The sequence below is a fragment of the Apodemus sylvaticus genome, chromosome 10 (genome assembly GCF_947179515.1).
Source record: "Apodemus sylvaticus chromosome 10, mApoSyl1.1, whole genome shotgun sequence".
Classification (NCBI taxonomy): Eukaryota; Metazoa; Chordata; class Mammalia; order Rodentia; family Muridae; genus Apodemus; species Apodemus sylvaticus.
The window spans coordinates 24913643-24932495 of NC_067481.1; the positions used below are offsets into that span (position 1 = coordinate 24913643).

The 18853-nt window shown below is 45.5% G+C and overlaps 2 protein-coding genes across 8 annotated transcripts in view; both read left to right on the plus strand.

Moving 5' to 3' along the window:
* The window catches only part of Med1 (mediator complex subunit 1), a 40519-nt gene extending 31653 nt beyond the window's left edge, over positions 1-8866 (plus strand). For 2 of the 6 annotated variants that reach the window (XM_052194397.1, XM_052194398.1), the window contains 2 exons: positions 93-198; positions 2566-6088. In XM_052194397.1, the coding sequence (XP_052050357.1) occupies positions 93-198; positions 2566-5812 (3353 nt within the window). In that variant the 3' untranslated portion in view covers positions 5813-6088. Of the gene's footprint in view, positions 1-92; positions 199-2565; positions 6090-6154 lie in introns of those variants that run through there. The other 4 variants (XM_052194402.1, XM_052194401.1, XM_052194400.1 and 1 more) reach the window with 4 other exon arrangements.
* A 1474-nt stretch (positions 8867-10340) lies between these two features.
* Fbxl20 (F-box and leucine rich repeat protein 20) overlaps positions 10341-18853 on the plus strand; it is a 66412-nt gene continuing 57899 nt past the window's right edge. Inside the window, exon 1 of one of the 2 annotated variants that reach the window (XM_052193936.1) lies at positions 10341-10660. In XM_052193936.1, coding sequence (XP_052049896.1) covers positions 10613-10660 — 48 coding nt within the window. In that variant the 5' untranslated portion in view covers positions 10341-10612. Of the gene's footprint in view, positions 10661-11266; positions 11579-18853 lie in introns of those variants that run through there. The other variant, XM_052193937.1, reaches the window with a different exon arrangement.

The following is an 18853-nucleotide window of genomic DNA, read 5'->3' on the forward strand; positions in this document are numbered from 1 at the left end:
AGGTGGTAGACCTCTCTCTCAGGGTCTATCTTTTCTTGAAAGACTGAGAACCTGGATGTATCACAAGGATCACTTCTACATTTGTCTTTCAGTGGTGATGGATGTGCAGGACTCAACGCATGTGAGCTGTAAACTCTACAAGGGGCTGTCAGATGCACTAATCTGTACAGATGACTTCATCGCCAAAGTTGTTCAAAGGTAGCAGTGGCCCTTTTCTCATCAGACTTCCACTGAGATTTGTACAGAGTGTGCATGCAACTGTTTATTTATTTATTCATTTTTCAAGAAAGGATATCCTGGAACTCTCTATAGATCAGGCTACCCTTTAACTCATGTGTGCCTGCCTCTGCTTCCTGAGTGCTATGATTAAAAATGTACATCCTAATGCTTGAATATGTATTTTTATTTTTAACATGAATTAAAATTATAAGAAAAACATTGCCATTTTAATTTAAAAATTCGGGGCTGGAGAGGTGGCTCAGTGGTTAAGAGCACTGACTGTTCTTCTGAAGGTCCTGAGTTCAAATCCCAGCAACCACATGGTGCCTCACAATCATCTGTAACAAGATCTTACTCCCTTTTCTGGAGTGTCTGAAGACAGCTACAGTGTACTTACATATAATAAAATAAATAAAATTTTAAAATAAATAAATAAATAAGTAAATTTAAACATTTAAATTTACCATTTTTATGCTTAGAGTTTTTAAAAAATGTGAATTCTGTTTGTTTTTTAAATATTACTATATACACAATAGGGATAAAGCTGGTAATCTCAAGCCTTGCTGTATACATTTAAGGTGACAGAGAGCTGAAAATGCACCTCCTTTTTTTCTTTTCAAAGTCAGGCTTTCATTGTTGCCTCTCTGGAACTTACTGCTTAGCCCAGGTGTGCATTGAGTTCAGAGATTGGCCTTCCTTTGCCTTGGCTGTGTAAAGGGCAGGCATTCCTATGCCTTGCCTAAATTGTTAGTTTTTTTTTTTTTCCTTAACCTATCCTCTTCTTTCCCATATATTATGTTATATAGCAGTGTGGGGAAGTCAGCCAGCCAGCTGCCTGGAAACATTAATATGGAATTTTGAAATCTTCCTAAAGTAGGGGGCTGGAAACCTATTTTTAAAAAGAGAATTTATTAGCTGGGTGGTGGTGGAGCACTCCTGTAATCCCGGCACTCTAGGAGGAAGAGGCAGGCGGATTTCTGAGTTCGAGGCCAGCCTAGTCTACCAAGTGAGTTCCAGGACAGCCAGGGATACACAGAGAAACCCTGTCTCGAAGAAAACCAAATCCCCCCCCCCCAAAAAAGAGAGAGATTTTATTTACTTAAGTTTTTTTAAACTTTTATTGATCTTTGTGAATTTCAGGTCCTGCACCTTAATCCCACTCATCTCCCCATCCGTCCATATCCCTCTGCCTTTGCAACTTCCTACCCTAAAGAAAAAAAGCTTTTTTTTTTTTTTTTTTGGACGCTGTAGCTTGTCACAGTGTGTCCTGGGGTATGCGCTTTACTTACAAATATTCACTGCAGTGAGTCATTGGTCTGGTTTGAGGCCTCTGGCTTCTGCTTCGCCATCAATACTGGATCCTCAGGGGACTCCTCTCTGACATCCTGTTGTTGCCCTGTGTCAAGTTCTGAGGCCAGGCCTTGTATATTCCAAGCTGGCCTTGATAATTAATTAAGCTTTCATCGGAGGTATGAGCGAGCCACTCTACCTGGTTTCCCTGGTGCCGGGGAAGAAGCCCAGGGCTGTGTGCATGGTGGGCAAGCACTGGAATAACTGAGCCCATCCTCAGCCTCAGAATAGATTCTAATAGACTCTGATGAACTTTTATTGGAACACTGCTATACATTGTACATATCTCCAGCACCATTCAAGCAAAACTGTCAAAATATGGAAGACAAAACACTTAATAGTTATAATACCCAAAACATCCCTGTGTGACTTTGGATAAGATGTGCTGACACACATAGTAAAGCAAAATGCTTTAAAGTTGATAATGTAAGCTTACCCAGATGTAAGCTGTAAGTCGTCTGTGCTGATATGACTGGCACTGCACGCCAGCAACAGGGCTTGCAACACCACCAGTGCCTTCTTTCTTAGTTGTCTCAGGTTCATCACCTGTGGCCATGTGGAGCTCCTCCAAAAGGAAGAGATTTTCTTCCTGAGTTTAATTATCATTACTTTTCCTTCCCAAGTTTCTTCCATGTTTTTCATTTTTGAGACTGGGTCTGGCTGTTGTAATGCAAACTATTGTGCCACCCTCGCCTGAGGACTTTCTTTTACTTCAGTGTAAATTGTTTTTGTACTCTGGCTTGGTTTTTGTGCGTTTCAATAGCAGTTAATTTCCTGTTGGATCACAATTGTTTTAGAATCAATATATCCAACAATTTGGCATTTGATAAATTATTCATCTTACAGATTACTTGCTTTATGTGAAAATTGCTAACTGCTTTCTTCTGAGGCTTTTCTAAATCATAGGCAAGAGTAGAACCTATTGTTCCAAGTGATGGGTGATTTCATTCCTCAGCAGTGCAGCGGTAACTTAGACTGTTGTCTCCTGTTTTACAGATGCATGTCCATCCCTGTGACGATGAGGGCTATTCGGAGGAAGGCTGAAACCATACAGGCTGACACCCCAGCACTGTCTCTCATTGCAGAGACAGTTGAAGACATGGTGAAAAAGAACCTGCCCCCGGCTAGCAGCCCAGGGTATGGCATGACCACAGGCAACAACCCAATGAGTGGTACCACTACACCAACCAACACCTTTCCGGGGGGTCCCATTACCACCTTGTTTAATATGAGCATGAGCATCAAAGATCGGCATGAGTCGGTGGGCCATGGGGAGGACTTCAGCAAGGTGTCTCAGAACCCAATTCTTACCAGTTTGTTGCAAATCACAGGGAACGGGGGGTCTACCATTGGCTCGAGTCCGACCCCTCCTCATCACACGCCGCCACCTGTCTCTTCGATGGCCGGCAACACCAAGAACCACCCGATGCTCATGAACCTTCTTAAAGATAACCCTGCCCAAGATTTCTCAACCCTTTATGGAAGCAGCCCTTTAGAAAGGCAGAACTCCTCTTCCGGATCACCCCGGATGGAGATGTGCTCGGGGAGCAACAAGACCAAGAAGAAGAAGTCCTCACGAGCGCCACCTGACAAACCCAAGCACCAGACGGAAGACGATTTCCAGAGGGAGCTCTTTTCAATGGATGTCGATTCACAGAACCCTATGTTTGACGTTAGCATGACAGCTGATGCACTGGATACACCTCATATCACCCCAGCTCCAAGCCAGTGTAGTACTCCCCCAACAACTTACCCACAGCCAATGTCTCACCCCCAGCCCAGTATTCAAAGGATGGTCCGACTGTCCAGTTCAGACAGCATTGGCCCAGATGTAACTGATATTCTTTCAGATATTGCAGAAGAAGCTTCGAAGCTTCCCAGTACTAGTGACGATTGCCCGCCCATTGGCACCCCTGTTAGAGATTCCTCAAGTTCCGGGCACTCTCAGAGTGCCCTCTTTGATTCTGATGTCTTTCAAACTAATAATAATGAAAATCCATACACTGATCCAGCTGACCTTATTGCAGATGCTGCTGGAAGCCCCAGTAGTGATTCGCCTACCAATCATTTTTTCCCTGATGGCGTAGATTTCAATCCTGATTTGTTGAACAGCCAAAGCCAAAGTGGTTTTGGAGAAGAGTATTTTGATGAAAGTAGTCAGAGTGGGGATAATGATGATTTCAAAGGATTTGCATCTCAGGCACTAAATACCTTGGGGATGCCAATGCTTGGAGGTGACAATGGGGAGTCAAAATTTAAGGGCAGCAACCAGGCTGACACAGTTGATTTCAGTATTCTATCAGTAGCTGGTAAGGCTTTGGGAGCTGCGGATCTTATAGACCATCACAGTGGGAGTCAGAGTCCTTTACTGACCACTGGAGAACTAGGGAAAGAGAAAACTCAAAAGAGGGCGAAGGAAGGTAATGGCGCAGGCGCTGGCAGTGGGTCAGGTCCGGGGTCAGACAGCAAGCCAGGCAAGCGCAGCCGCACCCCTTCCAATGATGGGAAGAGCAAGGATAAGCCTCCAAAGCGGAAGAAGGCGGACACTGAGGGAAAATCCCCATCTCACAGTTCCGCTAATAGACCCTTCACCCCACCCACCAGTGCGGGCGGGTCCAAATCCCCTGGCAGTTCTGGTCGGTCTCAGACGCCCCCGGGGGTCGCCACGCCCCCTATTCCCAAGATCACTATTCAGATTCCTAAAGGGACAGTGATGGTGGGCAAGCCTTCCTCGCACAGTCAGTACACGAGCACTGGTTCTGTGTCTTCCTCTGGCAGCAAAAGCCACCACAGTCATTCCTCCTCCTCCTCCTTGTCTTCTGCTTCCACCTCAGGCAAGATGAAAAGTAGTAAGTCAGAAAGCTCGTGCGGTTCCAAGCCCAGTGGCAGTATGTATTCCAGCCAAGGGTCTTCTGGATCCAGCCAGTCCAAAAATTCATCTCAGACTGGGGGCAAGCCAGGCTCTTCTCCCATTACCAAACATGGACTGAGCAGTGGGTCTAGCAGCACCAAGATGAAACCTCAAGGCAAGCCATCCTCACTTATGAATCCTTCTATAAGTAAACCAAACATATCCCCTTCCCATTCAAGGCCTCCTGGAGGCTCAGATAAGCTTGCCTCTCCAATGAAGCCTGTTCCTGGGACCCCCCCATCCTCTAAAGCCAAGTCCCCTATCAGTTCAGGTTCTAGTGGTTCTCACATGTCAGGAACTAGTTCAAGCTCTGGCATGAAGTCATCTTCAGGGTCAGGATCCTCAGGCTCATTGTCTCAAAAAACTCCCCCAGCATCTAATTCTTGTACACCATCTTCCTCTTCATTTTCCTCAAGTGGTTCTTCCATGTCATCTCAGAATCAACATGGGAGTTCCAAAGGGAAATCTCCCAGTAGGAATAAGAAGCCTTCCTTGACAGCTGTCATAGATAAATTGAAGCATGGGGTGGTTACGAGTGGGCCTGGGGGTGAGGATCCACTAGACAGTCAGATGGGCGTAAGCACAAATTCCTCTAATCATCCCATATCCTCCAAACATAACATGTCGGGCGGGGAATTCCAGAGCAAACGTGAGAAAAGTGATAAAGACAAATCAAAGGTTTCTACTTCTGGAGGGTCAGTGGATTCCTCTAAGAAGACCTCAGAGTCAAAAAGTGTGGGGAGTACGGGTGTGGCAAAAATTATTATCAGCAAGCACGATGGAGGCTCCCCGAGCATCAAAGCCAAAGTGACGCTACAGAAACCGGGAGAAAGCGGTGGAGACGGGCTCAGGCCACAGGTAGCCTCCACAAAGAGCTATGGCTCGCCACTGATCAGTGGGTCCACTCCAAAGCATGAACGGGGCTCGCCTAGCCACAGCAAGTCGCCAGCATACACACCCCAGAACGTGGACAGCGGGAGCGAGTCAGGCTCCTCCATAGCAGAGAGATCTTACCAGAACAGTCCTAGCTCAGATGATGGCATCCGACCACTTCCAGAATACAGCACAGAGAAGCACAAGAAGCACAAAAAGGAAAAGAAGAAAGTCAAAGACAAAGATAGAGACCGCGACAGAGACAAAGACAGAGACAAGAAAAAGTCTCACAGCATCAAGCCAGAGAATTGGTCTAAATCCCCCATTTCTTCAGATCAGACTTCGTCTATGACAAATAACCCTATGTTATCTGCAGACAGGCCTTCCAGGCTCAGCCCCGACTTTATGATTGGGGAGGAAGATGATGATCTTATGGATGTGGCCCTGATTGGCAATTAACCTTCTTTTCTAAACAGACAAGTCCCGAGGAGAAACTAACTATACTTGTAAACCAACCCGAGGGCGGGGTGAGTCAGGCAGGCCCTGCAGTGCTTAAGAATCCTAAAGGGCCTGGCCTCTACACCAAGCTAGGTACATTTATAAACAAATATCTAGACCCTGCTACCAAAACCATGCGGTTGGTTGGTCACAAACAAGTCATATTTCTTTGCCAGAAAGCAATGAATAAAATACTTGGTTAAGAAAGGGAGAGGGGTGGTGGGAGTGGGTGTAGAGCGGGAGGGGTGGGAAGCTGTTGTGGGAAATATTCATATATATTTTTCTCCCTTTTTCCATTTTCAGGACATGCTTTAACTCATTTTAGTGCATGTATTTGAAGGGCTGGGCAGAAAATGAAAAAGCAATACATTCCTTGATGCGTTCGCATGAAGGTTGTTCGCCTCTGGGAGATGTCCATTGGAAGCATGGGCCAGGGAAGGACCTTGGCAGTATGGACACTCACAGCGAGGCTCGGTGTCTGCTTCTTAGGAGTGATTGGGGGAGGGAAAATTATTTTAGCTATTTATTTGTAATATTTTAATCCTTGATGTTTGTTTTTATGCAATGTTTGTTCCTAAATCTATGAAGGTTATGGTTCAGAACAATAGGAGGCAGGTAGCAAAGTGAGGCTTGCCTGGTGCGGGGAGCCTGCAGCTCGTGTTGATCTGCAGCACCAGTCCTACAGAGCTAATCACAGCCTGTCTAATGGAGTTGAATGGAAAAACCAAAACTATTACCTTTGGAGGTTTTTCACAGGGTTCAGACACCATAGGAATAGTAGGAGTGAGTTACCTCCCTATGCAGATAAAAGATTTATCTTCTTTCATTAAAAAGGAAGGGTGGCTTTTGGGGGTATGCATTTGTTTTCAGAATCTATACCCTATGGTATAAAAACCAGTATAGAATTAATAGTTCTCCTAATTCCACAATGTGCCAAAAGTCTACATCCCAGCATTTTGTTTGCAGGAGAGCTGATGCCATTCCTAAGAGCTGGACTCTTTGTTTCTCTCCATCACAAGAAGAAGGAGTTCAGACTTAAATCACTCCACTGTATGCTCCCCAAGATAAAGTTTTTGTTTTTTTTTTTAAAAAAAAATGCAGCCATAGTTCACTTAAAACAATTTCAAGCTCACTTGAAGTGCTTAGGGTCTGGAGCACTACGTGAGCATGAAGATAGCCCTTGCTACCGTGTAGCATGCAGTCGGACCTTGCTGGAGAAACAGGTCTGAGTCTGGATTCTGAGGGACATCAAAGGAAGACCTCATAAAAATAGAAATGCAGGAGACCGTTTTGAGTGCAACAGAAGTTCTCAGTATTTGGAGGGTCCTCTCAAAAAATCTGCGGCCTTACTTTGATTTCGCCACCTGCACTGTGCCATTCCGGATGATTCCGTTCAGGGTCTGTGTCGGCGGGGCGGGGCATAGTCCCCAGCACAACTCTTCTGGATTAAAAATGAAACAAAAGCCAGGTGATTCATGTTTGTGTGTGTTTATAAGTGGAGCGACTTCATCAGATATGGACAATTTCAACATCCAACACTCTGCAGGTTGGAGTTAGCATAGACTTGGAAAAATCTACTGTGGCTTTCTTTCCTGACTATTTCTCATTTTTTTTTGGCGTTCTCCCTTTTCTGGTCATCGGTTCTCAACAACTCTGCCATTTCTGTGTCCCAAGGCAATAAATAGGAAACAACATATTGGAAAGTGGAGCAAGAAAAGTTATCTGTTCCCCTATCAGAACCTGGTGTCTTGGGTGACACTCGCGAGGACATGGGCAGGGTGGAGTGGAGTGCTTTCTCTGTGGTGCTGACATAGTAGCCGTGCGGTGTCTCAGATAAAACCAGGTTGGATTTCTCAGAAATTTGTCACCTGGTTCTGAATCCTATCCTCTTAGTTTCTGCAGAAAAGTTATATGGGGTTTCATTTTGTTCTGGGTGGGGACAATCTCATGGGGAAATGTATTGCATAGTATAAGGGGCTCAGGCCCCCCAAGCAGAGTCAACAAATACCAAAATCAGTAAACTGGGAAGCTTTTTCTCTCTTTCTGTCTTCATCCCAGATCAAAGAATCCCGAGTTAGGATCTGGATGAAGGCTAAGCCCCTGAATTGCTGATGGGCACACCCACACAGTGACCCAGCATCTGACCTTGCTTAACAGGGAGTCGGGGATAAGCTGCTTCACCCCGCCTGGGAACCAGGGAGCACTGCATTTCTCCACAGGGTGGAGGAGAAGAGGCAGAGTAAACCAAGCCCGGACACCTCCCTCCCTCCCATCCAGGTGTCCTCCTCCTGTTTGAAAAGACAGCAAGGACATGAAGTCAACTTCTACCTATTTGCTGCTGCTGGAGTTTATGTATTTTTAGTTTGATCTGACTCTTCTGTCTTTGGGCTTCATGTTAAGGGTCTTTGGACAAAATCTGCTCTGATGTACAAGAATATTTCAGTGTATCTTAAAAAGTATTTTCAAGGTGAGGAAGGGGACCTGATGTAATTGCCAAAGCCAGCTTGAGGTTGATTAACTCTTGAATTGGATTTTCCTTTTGTCGGGACAAAGCCTGAAAATATGTAACAGCAATATATCATGAATTTTCAGAAGACCCAGTGAGTCACATAGTGTCCTCATTGGTCACTGCAGATGTCAGTATAGAAAACATAAACAATCCCTGGGTAATCTTGTCTTCTATTTTATCTTCATCTTTAGCCCTGTCCCCCAATTATTTGTCTTGAAGTTATGTTTTGGAGGGACAGAAAGTATTATCTTAGAAACTAGGTTGGGGAAATGTTCAACTATAGAGCTGAGATTTAAATTCTGAGTTTGAAAATGTACATCAGGAGCAGTGGGGAGGGGGTGTTTTCTTAAAGGCATTTCTAATTTGATTTTCTGTGTATGGCTGTTCTGTAAATATTTTTTTTTCATTTTTTGAAAGTGGACAAAATCTGTGGGATTTTCCCCCCTAAAACAACACAAAAATAAAACTTTCTTTACATGCAAATAAATGTCTTTGATAAAAAGAAATGTGCCTCTGTGTTGTTTTCTTTTTTTAAGACACAGTCTCACTATGCCACCTGGCTGGCCTGGAACTCCCTGTAGATACCAGGCTGGTCTGTTTTGAGACTAGGATTCTTGTAGACCAGCCAGACCTTTAATTTGTATTGCTAAGTCTGACCTTAAACTCTTTTATCTTCCTGCATTTCCTTCTCAAGTGCTGGGGCGTAGGTAGGCTTTTTTTTTTGTTTGTGATTTGTATTTTTGAGACAATTGTCTCTACCAAACCCAGTAAGATCTTGACTTCAAGCAGTCCTTAAGCCATATTACAGATTGGGATTACCTGGTGGGAGTACATAACTATAAATTCTTATTCTTTGAATATTTCCATTTGTTAAGCCTCTCAAAAATCCAAATTAAGTAGAAACCAACAGCTTCACTGAGTACTATTCTAAATGGGCCCGCGGCACAGTTGATAGACTGATGAGACACCAATGTTTTTGCTTTCCCCTATTTGATTTGTCTCCGTGCCATCTTTTCTCACCTTTTCCTGACTTGCAGTTAAAACTTCATCAGTAATTATCGCTGGGAGAAACAGCTTTTGGATGGCACTACACTTTTTTTTTTTCACTGTCTGAAGTAAATGCTTAAAAGGATGTGGGACTCAAAGAGAATGTCACATGTGGACCTAAGTTTGTGGGCCCAAGAAAAGCTAGTTTGTTTAGGAATGCCTCTTCAGGGGACAAAGAAGTTCGGTCAGATGTGACAAATGCCTTTAATGGCAGAACTGGAGGCAGAGGCAGGTGGATCTCTGAGTTCAAGACAACCAGAACAGGCTTCATAAACAATCTCAAAAAAGAAAAGAGAAAGGAAAAAGGAAATTTTTATTTCAGGGACAAATGATAAGTTGGTTTTTTTAAAGAAAGGTTCACAACACTTGCACTTAAACATTCATCTTTTTTCAGGTTCTAAAACTAATAAAGGGCCTGAGGACAAACTTGTAACTGCTTTGAGTATAAAATTAGAAGCAGTATTATGACCCAACCAGGACGGCTGGGATTTTTGATAGTTTTTAATATTTCAGGTTTGGTACATTTTGCTTTCTCTTTGAAGGAGCAATTTCACTCTCAGTTTCATAATTCATGGAAAATAGGTCATAGATTTTGGGAGTCTTGAAGGCTGCAGTTAACATAAAAAGATGCCACACTAGCTTCTATACTAGGAGCATAATCCAATCAAAGTCATAGTTTCCTATGGGCAAACGAGCCAACCGCCCCACCCCACCCCACCCCCCAGCCCTGGTCTACTCGCTCTTACATGCTTGTTTCTCCCGCCGAAATTGCGTCAGGCTGTGGCTCTCACCAACCAGCTCTCTGATTGGAGGGTGGGCAGCCACTGCAGCCCATTGGGCGCCAGCGGCCAGAGGGGCGGGGAAGCCAAGGGCCCTTGTGCCTTGCCGGTCCCCACCCGATCGACGCCAGCCCCTCCCCCCGATCCAAGGAATGGGTACTGGGCTGGGGCATTGCACCCCCTGATCCCGAGGTGTAGTCTCGCTGGCAGCTCCTGTGCAGAGCTGGCGCTAGGTCCTCGTCTTAGCGCAACCAGCTCCTGCCTTCTGGAGCCAGGCACTGAGAGTCATCCGCCCCGCAGCGGCCCCCAAGGCCTCCCTGCAGCACCCCGTAATGCAATTCACCGGGGCGGGGGAGGCAGCGGCAGCACCTACGGCGGCGGCGGCAGCACTGCCCCAACCTAGAGACGTCTAGAAAGAGGAGGAAAATGGCTCCGAGCAGGGACCGCCTGCTGCACTTTGGGTTCAAGGCGACAGTGAGTGATAGAGGACGGGAGTTGGGTGGCCAGTAAAGACGTGGGTGCCAGCTCAGGCCGCCGGGGAAGTGACCAGATCAGGGCTGGGGACCTTAGACTGAAAGCTCAGGTTCCGCGTGGGTCGGTACGTGCCAGTGAGTCCTCGCAGTGCTGGAGGGGATCCGGTGATGTTCCTCTCTCCCTGCTCTGCTCTTCTCGCCGGTCCGCAAGCACGCGCGCACTCGAACCCGCCCCACAACACACGGTGCCCCCATACACATACACACACACACACACACACACACACACACACACACACACGCGAGCGCGCACACTCGCACCCGCCCCACAGCACACGGTGCCCCCATACACACACACACACACACACACACACACAGACACGCGCGCGCACGCAAGGAAGCAAGCGCGCACTTGGGCACTTCCCTGCCCCTCCTTGTCCCGGTGGGCTCGCGCCCGGTCACCCCACGTTCGGGGAGCTTGTGGGCTCACCGTCCGGGGCTGCGCCGAGTGGGGGAGGGGTGGGCTCGCGCCGCCGCCGCGGAGCGCTCCTCCCCTCCCCCGGCGTTCCGAGGCCCGGGCGGCTCTGCCCAATGAGGAGCGGCGTTGCTGGCAGGTGGGGAGTGTTTTTGTTTTGGGTTGAAGTTGAGGCTTTGGAGAGGACCGAGCTAGCGACTGGCAGTCGTCGCGGCCGCGGACGCCGCGGGCGGTGGTGGAGGCCCCCCCTCGGGACTCCAGCGGTCTCTCCTCCGCGTCGGGCAGGCGAGCCTCGCCTTGCCGCCGCCGCCTCCCGCTCCCGGAACTCCGGGGCCTGCCCCGGCCCCTGTCTTTGCACTCCGCACGCCGCAGCGCCCTGCCCGGGCCGCACCCGCTGGCCCCATGAGGAGGGACGTGAACGGAGTGACCAAGAGCAGGTTTGAGGTGTGAGCTCGGAGGGGTCTCGGGCGGCGGCGACGGCCAGCTCTCGCACCCCAAACAGTCGCTCTACCGGAGTCGCCTCCCTTGTGCGGCCCGCCACCCGCCCCCGGCCGGGCGGCCGGCGTCCTCCCCTGCTTGCGACCCGCAAACCCCGCGCACCGGCTTGCCTCGCCTTCCCGGAGGCTCGCCTGCTGCCCCTTCTACCCGCGGGACCTGGCCGGGATTAGCCCTGGCGCCCTAAATCCCCCCTCCCCCATAACACCCAGCTTCCCATTCTTTGCCCAGCCCTTGGCTAGCCTCCTTCCACCACGCAGTGAAAGCACTCCGTCCCCGACTGGCCAGAGCCTGCTGCCATCGTGAATCGTTTATCTCCACCCGAGCGGGAATCGATGAGTCCTCGGTGGAAGTAGGAAGTTGGGGTTGGTAAACTGGGACGATAGAGACGACTGTGGAGTTTTCGTGCCGTTTGGATATTGTTCTAATACTTCCTCTTCTCCGTTTAGTCTATATTTTTGTGGTTCATTGTTTATTGGGAACTTATAGCTGTTCAGAGGATGTGAGGAAGGTCTGAGAGCCTTCGGAGAATCCATTCTTGTTTTGTCTTAAGTTTGTCCTCTGGAAAAAGAGGTTTGTAGTCTTGGAATTGAACTGTAGATAGTCAGGAAGCTCTTTAAAAGAGAATTCACGACTGAGAAAGGGATTCCTTTGGGAAGTAATGTAACTAGTGGTGAAATACAATAGTTTGGTAATGTGCAGGAGGTTTCTTGGTAGGCCGAGAGACAAAGAAACTTATACAACAAGAGAAAATGTTACCTGGCCTTTTCTGGCAGAGGCTCAGGCTGACCTGTGTTGGGTCCAGGCACAGTGTCCATCTCACTTGCTGGTTTTCTTTCTCCTCTCTCTCGTATTTTTAACACTCAGTGTTTCCCTTCCGTGCCCTTTAAAAGATGAATTTGAGACAAAAGTTTGTGGGCTTCTGGTGAAAGTCTCACCTAGGGATGAGATTTTTTTTAAGAGTATGGGAAAAATTATTTAAAGTTATAGAGAAAGATTAAAGTAGGTGAACTGTGAAATGTAAATTCAGACTTCGAATATGAAGTTGCAGTGAGGCGTGAAGATCAACGTCATTGGTTACATTAGAGTTTCGTTTGTAACTTAATGATGCGTTGGGGGGTAAGCACAATAATAAAAACTGCCTATGTAAGATGTTGGATTGCTCTAAAGTAGAGAGGCGGAAAAGATTAATTTATGGTGGTTTCAGGTTCAGTACTACTGTGAAAATCTTTACCATTGAAATTACTACCTAGACACCTGACCACTTCGGGTTACTCAAAAAGAGTTCAAAAGGAAGAGTTCAAAACTTCACTAGTTCTTGACCAACTTGCTATTGTGAGTTGAGAATTTCCATTTTGAGTTGATAATTGAGGAAAGCCTTATTATGTGTGCATTAAAGCAATACTGCTGTTTCTCATTTTTAAATCCTGTTTTGTTTTTGTTTTTCCCTCTCTTGAGACAGGATCTCCTGTGTAGCCTATGCACTTCAGGTGATCCTCCACCTCCCAAGTGCTAGGACCATAGATGTCAGCCGCCATCCTCTGCTTCATGGTTTTACATCATTTTTTATTCTTTTATTTTTTTTTTCAGTTTTTCTGAGACAGAATTTCTCTGTCTGTTGTGGGACTTTGCTCTATAGACCAGGGTGGCCTCAAACTCAAAGATCTGCCTGCTTCTGCCTCTGGAGTGATGGGATTAAAGGCCTGAGCCACACTGTCCTGCTTGCTTCATGACGTTTTAAACCCTCAAACTTGCCAGGCTAACATTTGCACACCTTTAAATGTAGCACTCCAGAGTCAGAGGCAGGCGGATCTCTGCATATTCCAGTCCAGGCTAGTGTACACCGAGTTTCAGGACAGCCAGGAGACATAGGGAAACCCTATTTGAAAATACAAACAAGCCAGTGGTGGTGGTGGCGTGTGCCTGTAATCCCAGAACTTTGGGGGCAGAGGCAGGTAGATTTCTGCGTTCCAGGCCAGCCTGGTCTACAGAGTGAATTCCAGGACAGCCAGGGCTATACAGAGAAACCCTGTGTCGAAAAAAACCAAATCCAAAAAACCAAACCAAAAAAAAAAAAAGAAAGAAAGAAAGAAAGAAAAAAGAAAGAAAATACAAACAAAAGAAATCTCAGAACTAAGAGAATCCTGTAGAGGGGGCTGATTATTTCTAAGTAGGTTATCACAGAATGAGACTTTTCGTGAGATCTGAAAATATGTACAAAAAATAATAGCTAATTTCAAATTGTGATCATGACTAATACAAGTGAAAGACACTTGCCCCACCTTAGGATGAGAGGGCCTTAAATCTTTGTATACTTGATGCATTGTAGCCTTTATGAAGAATGTTTTAATGTTCTCTTAGAGTGGTTTTATTTTGTGTTTGTGGTACTGGGGACCCAGCACAAGATTCTACAAGTAATACACCTCACCCTTTTTTTGAGACAAATCTCAGTATTTAGCCCAGAGTGACCCAGAACTGTCGGCGACCCTCTTACTACTGTCCCTCAGAGTGTTGGGATTCTAGGCATGTGCCAGTGCAGTTTGGGAACGTTTTCTTCTGTGTACCTTTGAATGCTGAGATCAGAGACCACATGTTTTATATCTTACTTTCAGAGCCAGAGATACAGAAAAGCTTTTACGTTAAACAGATCCTCGTGGCTGGGAACTATAATCCCGGGCTCTTGGGAGACTGAAGAGGATTTGCCCCCAGTTCCAATCAATCTGGTTTACATAGTGAGTTTCAGGCCAGCCTGATCTATAGAGTGAGACCCTCCTCCCAAACTGTGTGTCCTCCCAAACTGCCCCTGGAGGAAAAAAATTAAAGCGAGATCACTGGTTATATAAGCCAAACCTGCAGCATCTGTGCAAAGCCAAAGCAGGTGACTTTAGGGTAGAGAATAAAAGATCCAGAAATATAAAACTTGATGTTCCTAGCTCTGTTACTTTGTGTGTGTGTGTGTGTGTGTGTGTGTGTGTGTGTGTGTGTGTGTGTGTAGGATATTTTATTTCATTAAAGTTTTTTTTTTTTTCCGAGACAAGGTTTCTCTGTATAGCCCTGGCTGTCCTGGAACTCACTCGGTAGACCAGGCTGGCCTCAAACTCAGAAATCCGCCTGCCTCTGCCTCCCAGAGTGCTGGGATTACAGGCGTGCATCACCACCGCCCGGCTCATTAAAGTATTTTAAAGATATACTTTATTTTACGTGTATGATTGTTTTGCCTGCATGCGTGTGTGCACCTCATGCCTGCCTGGTGCCCACAGAGGTAAGAGGTTGGCATCGGATCCCCTGGAACTGGAGTTACAGGTAGTTGTGAGCCACCATGTGGGTGATAGAATCTGAGCCCTGGTTCTGTCCAAGAGCTGCAAGTCTTAGCTCCCAAGCCATTTCTCCAGCCCCACTCTGTTTTTGCCACAGGGTTTCACATAGCCCAGGATGGCGTGGGACTTCCAACCACCGTCTCGCCTCAGACTCCACTACACATGCTATCTAAACTTGATTCTTATAATTCTGTCTTACATTCAGGGAAAGTTAGGGCCCAAGATGGTGTAGGTAAGGTGTTGAAGTGCAGCTTAGTACTAGAGGACCAGGAGTCTAATCTTGGCTGGGGGTGCTTTCAATGTTTGTTCTTAGAGATTTGTTTTGTGAATTCATGGGTATATGAATGCACAGTAACGTGTACATGCTTGGGAGTGCAGGCGCCTGCGGAGGTCACACAAGTAGGAGTCCCCAGATCTAGAGCTACCTGCGATTGTGAGCTCCCTGATTGGGTGCTGGGAACCAAGCTCATTCCCCTCCGAGAGCGGGTAAATGGTCTCAGCCACTGAGCCATCTCTCCAGCTCCCTAGTCTCTGTCTTGTTTTATTTGTTTAGTTTTTTTGTGTAGCCCTGACTGTCTTGTAGTCGTTCTTGTAGACCAGGCTGGCCCTGGACTCAGATCCACCTGCCTCTGCCTCCTCAGGGTTGGGTTAAAGGTGACCACCACCTCCCAGCCAGCTCTCCACTTGTTACACTCCATAGTTTCCTCTTGTTCTGTTGTTACTGTAACTTACCGTAGAGCCAACTAAATGTATGGAGAAAAGTTTTCCTAAAATTCATCAAATATATTTTGTATTTGCTGCCAATATATGTATTATGTATGTTTGTCCTTCATTTTAAGTGTGTTAACCAGCATTACCTTAACACTCCGCAAGATTAAGAGACACATTTCAAATATCTAATCCTGCCCTTAGATCCAAATTGAGATTTTTTTTTTTTAGTTCAGTCTCTACTTTATCATGCTTTCAAAAGGTCCATAATAAAGATACCATGGTATTGGAAGAAGTCCTTACTTTAGTTTACTTAAAAAAAAAATAATGTTTTAAAAGAGCCATAGTGTTACATTAGCTAACAGTAAGTTATTTTGTAATCAGTGCCTGGAGATGCTAAGACCATAAGTTAGGAAATGAAAGGCTCTTTTCTGGAATTACTGACTCTGTTCATTATGTTTCATTACACTTTGCTGGTTTTTCTCATAAATATGTAATACTACATACAATGGTGTCCCCAGACCTTGTTCTGTAGTTCAGATTGGAAGCTATGGAACCCAAGATGGCTACCAGCTTAGGACCCTCTCTCCCCCTTCCCAGATGTTGGAACACAAGAGCTGCCATGCCCAGCTAACTCATCATTTGTATTGGAAGTAGTCACAGTTCCAAACACTGGTGTCCACCTATTTTAGGTCATTTTTAAGTATGCTGTTAGGATTAGTAATTCTATTAAATACTGTTTCCCCACACTGGACAAGTGCTTTCCTAATTTGCCACAACCAAACTGTCTTTTTTTTTTTTTTTCTTTGAGCCTTTAGCCCTCTCAGTATCATTGAGCCTTGGATCCTCATGTGCTCCTCAGAAACTGGGATACAGACCTACACCACTAGGCGGGGTAGCCAATGCTGTTGAATCTGTTTTGTTTTGTTTTGTTTTGTTTTGTTTTGTTTTGTTTTGTTTTGTTTTGAAACAGTCTTACTGAGTAACCATGGCTATTGTAGAACTCTCTTTGTTGACAAGGCTGGCCTAGAGTTCACAGATATCTTCCTGCCTCTCTTTGTGGACTGCTGGGGTCACCACCATGCCCAGCCTTTGAATTTTGTAAAATGTATTTTGTGTGTGTGTGTGTGTTTTCATGGAGCCTAGATAAGACTTTTAGGTCCTTTTTTGCCAGAATTACAAAGGCTGTGATGGGAGCTGGTCTCTGAGCCCAGGTCCTTCTGTTCTGAGGAAGGTGTATAGCCTAATGACAGGATACTTGCCTGGCACCAGGGAAGCCCAGGGTCAATACACAAAAATTTTAAAAAAATTAATTTCTAAAGTTGTCCATTTCCAACCTTGACCTCATTTTCCCTTCAAATAATGAGCACTTTCGCTACTGGCTGAAGATCTACTCCCATCCCTTGAAATATTGTTTCCTAACTTGTAACAAGTTGGAACTGCAAATTTCAGTACTCAACTAGTATAGTGCTATGGTTCTGGAAGAGTATTTTTAGTTATTCAAAGTAAACTATCATAAGCCACCAGGGAAATCCAAGGGAGAGAGGGAAGAAAGACCGCTCTTGCATGACTGGATATAAGTGTTGTCCAAGGAGGGCATCTCGGAGCCATTTTCCCCCCTGATCTGGGAGGCTCAGTGAACTTTTGGGCTAGGCCCTCAAGTACACACTAACTGGGAAGTAACAAGATAATCCATTTGTAATTTATGTTATTTCTTAATGCCTTTTAGTCTACTTGATAGAAGGATTCTGATGAGGCTGGGCAGTGATGGTGCCCACCAGAGATAGTACTATCTTTGTGAGTTCAAGGACACATAGTGTTGCTCACCTAGTGTTCAAGGCTACATAGTGAAACCCAGCTTCAAAAAACAAAAAAGAAAGGATTCTAATGGAGTCACAGCTGGCAAGAGATCCTTATATTGGGTTGAGGAATATAATTTATACTTGATTCATTTTTATGAATTTTGTGGTTTTTCCAAACAACCCACCCCTAATCCCCAAACACACACACACACACACACACACACAGAGAGAGAGAGAAAGAGAGAGAGGGGGGGGGGGCTAGGCAAGTGCTCTTTAACTTTCCATTGGCTTTCAAAAACTTTGGATGAACAAAATGACAAATAATTTTTTGGGTATATGAAATATCTGGTAGGCATGTAAATTACAGGGAGAGGGAAGTAACTACTTGTCTAGTAAGCAACCTTTTTTGTTATCTAAATATTTCTACAAACTTCATATTAAGTGGCTCTTTTGGCCTTACTTATGTCCTATCCATAGCTGACAATTACAGTCAGGAATTTCGTTAACCCATTTACTCAGTCCTACAGCTTGCTTTAAGGTTAAAGTCACCTATTCCATTAGATGACAATAAACAAGGATTTGATTAAATATGAAACATACCCCGGCCTGTGGTGGCGCACGCCTGTAATCCCAGCACTCTGGGAGGCAGAGGCAGGTGGATTTCTGAGTTGAAGGCCAGCCTGGTCTACAGAGTCAGTTTCAGGACATCCAGGGCTACTCAGAGAAACCCTGTCTCAAAAAAAAAAAACAAAAAAACAAAAAAACATACTGGCAGTTTCTTCTGTGTACCTCTCAGCCTGGGGAATTTGTGGTTACACTGAGAAAGAAAAGTGTACCATTGTAAAAAAATGTGTAGATTATTGTGTGGCATGCCTGGTGGTAAGGCAGCAATTACATTTGGAGATGAAGTCCAGCAGTATACCAAATGTCTGTCCAAATAATGTACAATCAAGTATACCAATTACACAATTATGATTTTGTTGATGTAACTTTATTTTTTTAACTTTTTTTTCTTAAAGAATTATTTATTTTATGTATGTGAGTACACTATTACTGTCTTCAGACACACCAGACGAGGGCACCAGATTCTGTTACAAATGGTTGTGAGCCACCATGTGGTTGCTGGGAATTGAACTCAGGATCTCTGGTAGAGCAGTCAGTGCTCTTGACCACTGAGCCATCTCTCCATCTCCAGCCCTTGATGTACCATTAAAAAGATTTTTTAAATTATATTTTATGGGGCTGGTGGGTGTTAGCGGTTAAAGGACAACTTGCTGGAGTCAGTGGGCCATCACATGAGAGCCCTAAGGATGGAACCTGAGTTCTAGGCTGGCTGCTAAGCCCTTTACCTGCTGAGCCAGCTAGCTGGCTCCTGTTGGTATGACTTTATGATCCAC